Source organism: Hakea prostrata, unplaced genomic scaffold (genome assembly GCF_041222555.1).
Source record: "Hakea prostrata isolate BN-2017 unplaced genomic scaffold, UWA_Hpros_2 contig_98, whole genome shotgun sequence".
Classification (NCBI taxonomy): domain Eukaryota; kingdom Viridiplantae; phylum Streptophyta; class Magnoliopsida; order Proteales; family Proteaceae; genus Hakea; species Hakea prostrata.
Window position 1 is genome coordinate 170,218 of NW_028291217.1, and position 9,389 is coordinate 179,606.

General features: G+C 40.8%; 1 protein-coding gene across 1 annotated transcript; it reads right to left on the minus strand.

Moving 5' to 3' along the window:
* Nucleotides 1-1,463: 1,463 nt before the first annotated feature.
* LOC148998904 (pentatricopeptide repeat-containing protein At2g30780-like) lies at nt 1,464-4,589 on the minus strand. Its single transcript, XM_089141620.1, has 2 exons — nt 3,040-4,589; nt 1,464-2,784 (listed from the first exon to the last, which is right to left on the minus strand). The coding sequence occupies exon 2, from the start codon at nt 2,743-2,745 to the stop codon at nt 1,654-1,656; it is 1,092 nt and encodes a 363-aa protein (XP_088997746.1). The 5' UTR covers nt 2,746-2,784; nt 3,040-4,589; the 3' UTR covers nt 1,464-1,653.
* Between the last annotated feature and the right edge of the window lie 4,800 nt (nt 4,590-9,389).

The window sequence follows — 9,389 nt, forward strand, 5'->3', positions numbered from 1 at the left end:
TTTAATAAAAAAAAAAACTATATTAGAGAATCATAGTCAAGAGGGAGGACCATGTTATTTCTAATCATGCAAACCCCCCAATTTCTCTGAAACCTAATCTCTTTCAGTTCATAAGATAACTGAAAGCCTCAGCACATTGGTTTCTCAGTTTATTTTCTCCAAAGTTACCTCCTTTAAGTGGCTATGTTTCAAAGGAAGGCGTCCAACCTGTCATTCAACTTTTTGGTTTTCCTGGATATTAACTCAATTGGGGAATTGATGATGAAATACTTCATTATTAAGAGCCCTTAATCTCCTTATCTTCTCAGTTTATTTTCTTGCCTTTGGAATGCTGAAACAGTAGATAGTCTCTCCTTATTTCCCATTCTCTTGCCCTTGGAATGGTGAAACAGTAGACAATCTTCTTAGGTTCTCCCAGTAGTTTTAAGCGGTGAACATCACAATTATAATTGCTTGTCTGACTGCATCATCCCAGGAGAAATTTTGCAGCTAGTTAGGTTGCAATATATTCAGGCTTGAGTTCTTGAAACTTGAAAATTTCAAAGGCTTTGCCCACAAAAAGGACATCACATATTTAGATTAACAAATTCAGGATTTCTCAGTATATCATAGCATTTCCTAGAATTCTATATTTAGGCTTGAGTTCCAGAAACTTGAAAACTTGAAGGCTCTGCCCACAAAAAGGACATCATATATTTAGGTTAACAAAATTTAGGATTTCTTAGTATATCATGGCATTTCCTAGAATTCTATTAACATAACTCTCAACTTGGGGCCCTTCAGAGCACAACACAACCTATTTTGTTTTTAATTGTACTCTATTAGTGATGCTCACTTGCTAAATAACAGTCAAGTGCTCATTTGCTGGATGCTTGGGGACAGATTCAAGTCCTGGAAATCGCCTTTCTTGAAATAAAGGCAACATTATGTATATATGATCTCCTTAGGAGTCTAGTGCCCTGGGTACATGCCTTTTTTATGTTAGTGATTATTTTCCTCCATGCAGGGAGCTCTATTCATGTTAAAAAGTTGTTATAGGGCTAAATTGTTGCATGTCCCCAAAAACATCCATCTATGTCAAAGTGGTGAGAAATAAGGCAGACAGTTTCATTAAAACAAGAAACATCTCAAAATGTTGTGATCTGTCAAGTCTACCCCTAAATAAAAATTACATGATTTACGGATTGCAAGAACAGATTCTGATACTGCAGAAGGAACGACCATGTTTCAATCAGTAGAAAAGAAGACCATGTTCTAAACATGGAATGATGAACAACAATATAAACTATAGAAGAATGAAGACACACCAAACCTAAAAAACTTATCCATGTAATCATATGATCCTCACCGGGGAGAGGGAGCTATTAAGTTTCATAATCATGCAATGTAACCATCAAGAGAAACCTCCATCTACTCTCCTTCCAACCAAAATAAAAAAAAAATAATAAAAAAAAATCATCCATTCATGCTTCAAGCTTATAAGATACAGAAAAATCAAATGTTGACAAAGTAAAACTCAAATGAATTTGATAAGAAGCTTACATTCCTCAGGGAGCTGAGGTTGTCCTCTCTGACGTCATGAGCCATTTGCAACAATTCAATGGATGATTTTCTAGTAATTCAAATAGAAAATTCCAAATACAAAAATGTAACCTAGGAAGGAGAGGCATCCAATGGAATTCCAAACCCCTGCTTGCACATTAATCCTAATAAGCTCTCTAAGTTAAGTCTCTGGCCATACTTTGAGTAGGCCTTGTACATGATGATGAGGAATGTTTTCTTTGTAGGTTTCATGTTTAAGTTTTCCATCTCATCAAGCACATTTTCCATATCCTCTAGCCGATTCTGTGATGAATACATGACCATCTTACAATGATACAGGGAACGACAAATCCTCCAGCAAGCAGACTCTGCCTGTTTCACAAACTCTGCTAGCTGATTCACTGCATTCCTTCGGAAATAACTTGTTATGATACAACACATCATTTTTACCGTCATAACTGGAGTTTTATTTTGTAATGCTTTATTTATGGAATTCTCCATCCGTTCCAGCAAATCCTCTTCTGCATAAACCCTAATCAAAAGCACATTCAACCAATGGCTATACTCGTTCTTTGGAACTAACTTCAGTAGTGCCTCAATCTTTCTAATTCTATCAATATCTGAGCTCTTACAATATGCAGATACCATGGCTCTAATCAAACGAATTTCCTTTGCATTCACATGATCCTTCACCAACTCATAAATCTTCTCCATCTTCTCCAGGTTGCCTGAATTTGCATATCCACAAAGCATTAGCAAGTGGGTGTTAATATTGGGTTTGACAACACCTGCCTCTATAGTCTTGAAAGTCTTCTCCATTTCATCCCACATCCAAGCTGTAACATATCCAGCAATCAGGTTATTGTATGTACTCAAATTATGGGAGAGATTCAATTGTTGCATCTCTCGGAAAATTGCATCCATGTGATCTACCATCGTCAGCCGACCAAAAATTGAGATGAGAATGTTAAATGTTACAACTGTAGGTCTACAATTTGATTCTCTTTTTAATTCCCGATAAAGTGTCTGAGATTTCTCAACCAAACCATTATACATATACACAGCCAGGAGTGCATTATAACCAGAAGCTGTCTTGATTCCCTTATTGGCAGCCTCAGTAAACAATTCAACAGCAAGATCAACATGCTTAGCTCTGCCAGCAATTCTGATTCCTCTAGCGAACTCTTCAGATACCATTGCCATAGAAGCATCATTAGCTTTTTTCCTTCTCCACTTAATTACCTGATAATTGAACCTGACTATTAAAGTTGATGATAAACTAAACAAATGAACAAAGTAAAATTATCCCATTTATCACTCTGTTTCATCTCCTCCCATTTCTTGAAATGAAAGCCTCTATGACAAACGCTATATTATTATTATTATTATTATTATTTTGTAATTGAAGTTATGGGTGTTATAGAGACACCTGTTTTGAATATATTAATTGAAAATATTCAAAAGCTCAAATAAACCCTAGAATGAGGAGAATGGTACCTCTAGGGATAACTAAGGCCAGGAACCCAACAGCTTCAACAGCTCAATCAACGCATATCTGTTGCTGGAGTGCTGAATTAAGGAAGAAGCTGCGGATTCCAAGATTGAGGAGATCTTGTTGGAATCTCCAATATGAGCAACCAATTGATCCGCCAATTCTGAAACTTTTTGGGTCACATTCTCTTCAGCGATGTGATGCGAAGAGCGCTTCTTTTTTGTGAGTAAAGTGAACGACTTCGGTATGCCATCGTAGCAGTAACCAGGCGTCTGAACAATAATCCCTTTGATGAAATTGCGACTTGAGCTCCCCCAAATGTTAGATAGTGGAGGAAATAAAGATGGAGATTTGGCTTCTACAGAGCATACCCGCAAAAGTAGTTCCCTTGCGGCCCAGGAAACTCTACAGGCTCGTTTCATCGTCCCCTAAATAAATTGAACATCTTGAGGGGATTTCTGGATAAAGAGTTAGGTTTTAGAAATCTAGAACAAGTCTGAGTTTCCACAACTGATTTGGGAGACGAAGTTGAGTCTTCTTCTAATCTGCAGTAGCTTTGACTTGCGATCGATGGTGAACGGTGAATATATCTTGTCCTTGCTCGTTTGATTTGAGGGTTTTCGTTGACAGAGAGAGCAGAGAAGAAGATCGATCGAGAGTGAGCATGAAGGATTTTAATTTGCGGCAGGGCTAGCTGCAGCTAGCCGCTGCGATCGCAACACCTGTAAGGAAACTAATCTAATGGTTGTAATGAAAATCTATGGACTTTAGTGTAAATATAATTTTTTCCCTTTACAAAAGCTCACCTATTCTTTTGAAATTTACACAAAGAAGTCCTTGCGTTCACGCGACACAGATAACTTCGATTTGGGGATTTCCTATTTCGCTTTCTGAGATCACAGCTCGAGCAATGAAGATCGAGAACAAAGCGAAAGAGCAGGAATAAGAAATGGAAGCCAACCTAGAAGGTGACAGAGGCTAATGAAGCGGCCATGCCAAGGTAGAGAGCGGAAGCTCCCTCAGAAGCGACGATACGGCGAAGGAGACCGACGGCAGATCAGGTGGGTTTAGAAGATTGTTGAAGGCGGATCCTCAGCGTGTCCAGAGGGTAGCCAGAGATGACCCATGTGGCGACCCCAAATCCCCTGCAACAAACTCTTTCCCCCAGCTGGTTGCTAGAAACTCTGGCCAGAAATCCATTTTCTTTCACTTCCATTCCACGAAGACACAGACCCGATTTCCCAATTTCCCAATTCACTTCTCTTCTTGATTAGCCAACAATCCAATCCCTATTCTTAAGATGCAGGGATCTCTCCGTTGTGTTGTATTAATAATGATGATGGATAGAACTGGGACGAAATCCCATCAAATTAAACATACTCCTGGTTTGTGGAACCCTTTCATGTTCATGATCTCAGGTTGGCTACGAGTCTGTGTTTGATATAGTATCGAGTTTGAACACGGCAGACAATGTTCTTGACCTTCACTGCTCGAGCTGATAGTGATATTATCACAGCAACCACTACCATAAGAACAGAGAAGGACCTCAGACCGCAAAATAGGAAATCCCCAAATTGAGGTTATCTAAGTCGCTTGAACAGAATCCGGATCTTCTCCCCGTCGTGGGAACCGAGGCCCCCCTGGCCGACCACAAAAGGGGCCCACTGATGAAAAGTTTTATTTTTTAATTTTTAAAGTATTTCACCGCCCCATTGTCTAGGAGCACGTGCTCGTCGGGGTCGCTGTCCGGACTGCTGACCGGGGACTTCTTTATGTAAATTGCAAAAGAATAGGTGAGCTTTTGTAAAGGAAAAAAATTATATCTACAATAAAGTCCATGGGTTTTCATTTAGAACCATTAGATTAATATAAGGACACGTGTTGCGATCGCAGCAGCAGCTGCTGCCGCAAATAAAAATCCGCATGAACGAGGGAGAGGAAAAACTTGGTTTAAGGGCATTTGTGTTTAAAATGTATGTTTGCATAGATACCTCCATTTAGCGTTTTGGCAAGCCTTCTGGCTAACACCAACGGTGGGCTGGGCTTTTGCAATCCCAAGCCCAACCCTATATGTCCTAATTTGAGCCCATTCCCGCCCTAATTGGCCTGGGTCGGGATGGGTTGGCCCTGATTGGCCCTGACCCTGATTGGCTCTGATTAGCCCTGATTGGCCTTGTCCCTAGCCCTGATTGGCCTTTATTGGCCTTGTCCTTGGCCCTAATTGGCCCTAGCCCTGATTAGCCTTAATTGGTTCTATTTTTGGACCTAAGATATCAAATGTAAATTCATAAAAAATATAATAATAATAAAAAAAAAAGTATCATAAGTAAATTAAAAATAAAATTCATAGAAATATAAGATGATTCAAGCTCATACAAAATGATAAAATAATCGATAAGTTGATAATGTTGCTTTAAACATAAATAAACTCATACTCCATAATTCTGTATTGATCTCTGAAAGTCTCTCATTGCTTTGATGATTGAAATTGAAAACCTCTCCCATTACTTTGGTGATGGAAATTGAAAACCCCTCCCATTGATATTCTTATTCAACAAAAAAAAAAATCATATTCAAAACTTTATTAACAAGTAAATGAACGATAATTTAGTATTGATATTTTTTTTCGTATAGCTATCTGTCCTTAATATTTTTTCCCCCTTCTTCTGAAATATCACATTGGAGGCAAAAGAAAGATGTCATTATTCATGATGAGAAGTTTGGGTGTAGATTTGTTAGATATTAATTCTCTATATACAAGCTTTTATTATTTATAATATATTATCTCGCCTTAGTCCCAAAAAAAAAAAAAAATCAATGATTTTATGGAACTAAAAATGACTTAGTTCAAAAAATAAAAATTATCTTAAAAATAATATAAAAAGTGAACTCATAGTCTAATATGATCAAAATGACTGAAGGTCAAAGTCGAGACTTATAGTTATATCAATGTTAATGTGAAGATTAGGGTAAAAATCTAATACATGATCATGGTCAAATTAACATTAAGACTAGAGCCAAAATTAGAGTCAAGATCGGGCCAAAATCAGGTGGATGCTTACTACATTGGTAATAAAGATATAATTTATTTTTATTAATTTTTTACAAAAAATGATCATGTTTTTAAAATTTTACATGTGTCAAATATTCACCCATGCGGATTATAATTAATTCATCTCCATATGGGTGGAGGGTCCAGACTCAAATCAGGGCCAAAATCATGGGCCTAGATCAAGCCAAGATTAGGGCCAGGATCAGGGCCAAGATCAGGGTCAAAATCAGGGCCAAAATCAGGGCTAGAATCAAGGCCAGAATTCGGACCAAGATTAGGGCCAAAATCAGGGGCGGGCCGGGATGGGCTGGGTGGGCCAAAGAGTAATCCCAGGCCTGCCCTTGGCCCTAGTTCAAGGCTAGAATATTTTGGCCCTAACCCTCCCTTAGGGCCAAAATCTTTAGCCCAAGCCCTATTCGGGCTCAGGGTAGGCTTAGGGCGGGTCAAGGCTGATAGGGCCAAACTTGCACCCCTACTTTTGGCCCATGTGTGCCTCGCATTTTTGCCCCAAAGGGTGCCCATTGTCACGGCCTTAGTTATTGACTAAGCCAACCGTGCTGGCACTTAGCACTTATTTGTACTAAGTCAGCCTAAAACCCAGCTAGAGAGAGTAAAAGAAAACTTAGAGCTCAAAGAGAACCTTGAGAGAATTTGTATTGCTCACTTGATTGATTGATGCTTTGTACAAATGAGTCTCTCCCCTATTTATAGGTGAGGTAGGATACAATGAATGGTTGTGATTTGTACAAGTGTCTAGAATCTAACGGCTAAGAATACTCTAGTGGGTCTAGATATTTCTAGGGACATTTCTAGAGACAAGATATTTTCTAGATGTAGATTCCTCTAGAATCTCCATCCTTTCTAGAATGTGGGCTAAGTGTAGCCCATTAGTAACTTTTCTAAGTTGGGCTAGCCCATGTGTGGCCCATTAATATTATACAATTGGGTCTATGATAAATTGGGCCATGTCATTCTCCCCCACCTATTCCATCGACGTCCTCGTCGTGTTTTCATTGTGGAACCTCCTTATATGTTCTTGGAACTTCCACAATGTGTTTTATGGTTCCTAACTTGCTTCACTCTCGGGCAATCCCTTCCACTTCACCAAATACTCTCGACTCGGAGGCACCCCGCATTTACGTAGTACTCGATCCGCCATTATATACTCTGCCTCCTTGTCATAGGATGTCATTATGCTAGTAGGTGCCCTTGTAGAAGTCCCATGACTAGGATCCTCCGCATCTCCTTGGTAAGGCTTTAACATACTTGCATGGAAGACATGATGGATCTTGAGCTTTGGTGGGTGGTCAAGTTGGTAAGAAACCTTACCCACCTTCTTCAAGATCTTGAACAGGCCTTCATACCGACGAACCAGTCCTTTGTGCACCTTTCGCAAGGACTTGAATTGTTGGGGGTAGTAACTTCAACATGACCATATCCCCAGTTTCGAAGTTTTCGGGTCGTCTATCTTTGTCGGCCCACTTCTTCATATTCTTTGTGGCTTTGTTTAAGTATGACTTAGCCACATCCAACCAGCCACATCCAACCTTTCTCGCCACTCCTTGGCAAACTTGTAAGCTAAGGGGCTATTTCCCTTATAACATGTTACTATAGTGTGTGGGGTTAACGTCGTTGCCCCGTGGCTATCTCGAATGGGCTTTGGTTTGTGGCCTCGCTTCTTTGGAGATTGTATGAAAACTGAGCCACATCAAGCAACTTGGCCCAATCTCGCTGGTTGGCACTCACAAAGTGCCTCAAGTATAGCTCCAGTAAGTTGTTGACACGTTCATTCTGCCCATCCATTTGAGGATGGAAGCTTGTTGAGTACCACAATGACGTGCCCAACAACTTGAACAATTTGGCCCAGAACCTCCCCGTGAAGTGAGGGTCACGATTGATGATGATTGATTGTGGCACCCCCCAATACTTGACCACATTCTTTAGGAATAGCCTAGCTGCTTCTACCACTGTGCAATCCCTTGGTGCTGCCACAAACGTGCCATATTTGGATAACCGATCTACCACCACCATGATTGACCCACATCCTTCAAACTTAGGTAGAGCGCTGATGAAGTCCATAGATACACTCTCCCAAGCAAGACTTGGTGTAGGCAATGGTTCCAACAATCCCTAGGGTGGTTGTTGCTCCACCTTGTCTTGTTGGCACACAAGACAAATCCTTACATAAGCCTCAACATCATCCCACATTTGAGGCCAATAGTAAGCCGCTTCCAACAATGCATGGGTGCGTCTTTGCCCTGGGTGACCGGCCCACTTGGTGTCATGGCATTCACGGATAAGATTCCTCCTTAGGTTGTTTCATTTAGGAACAAAGATCCTCTTCTTCTTGGCATAGAGAACACCATCTTTCTCCCAAAACCACCTTGTTTTGCCTTCCTTGGTTAGGGTGAGCAAACTCTTAGCCATAGGGTCGTGCTCATACCCCTCCTTGATAAGGCTCAACAATTCTCCTTCCGGTTGGCTAAGAGATGCCAACTCCGCTTTTCGACTTAGCGCGTCGGCCACCTCATTTGCCTTCCCGGGTTTATACTCAAAGATGAAGTCAAATTCCGCTAGGAAATCTTGCCACCTAGCTTGCTTCGGACTCAACTTCTTTTGGGTTTGGAAGTAACTCATAGCCACATTATCTGTCTTCACCACGAACCTCGATCCCAACAAGTAGTGTCACCATGTTCTTAGGCAATGCACCATCACGGTCATCTCCTTCTCATGCACGGTATAGTGTCGCTCCATCTCATTGAGCTTGCGACTCTCGTATGCAATAAGGTGTCTTTCCTGCATTAACACCCCTCCAATTGCGAAGTCGGACGCATCCGTATGTACCTCGAACGGCTTGTCATAGTCCGGCAACGCAAGCACCGGTTCTTCCATTACCGCCTTCTTTAAATCATCAAAGGCATCTTGACAAGTGTCGGACCACTCCCATGCCTTGTTCTTCTTTAGTAGATCCGTGAGTGGAGCTGCCCTCTTGGAGTATCCCATAATGAACCTCCAATAGTAGTTCACAAGGCCTAGAAAAGACCTCAACTCGCCAACCTTAGTAGGTGCCACTCATTCCCGAATTGCTTTCACCTTGCTCGGTCCATTCTCAACGTTCTGCCCCCTACCTTATGACCTAGGAACATCACCTCTTCTTGTGTGAATTCGCACTTCTCCTTCTTCACATATAGTTGGTTCTCCTTTAGGGTTTGAAGAACCAACCTTAGATGTTGTGCATGTTCCTCCAATGTGTTACTATAGATGACGATGTCATCCAAGTACACGACCACGAATTTGTCGAGG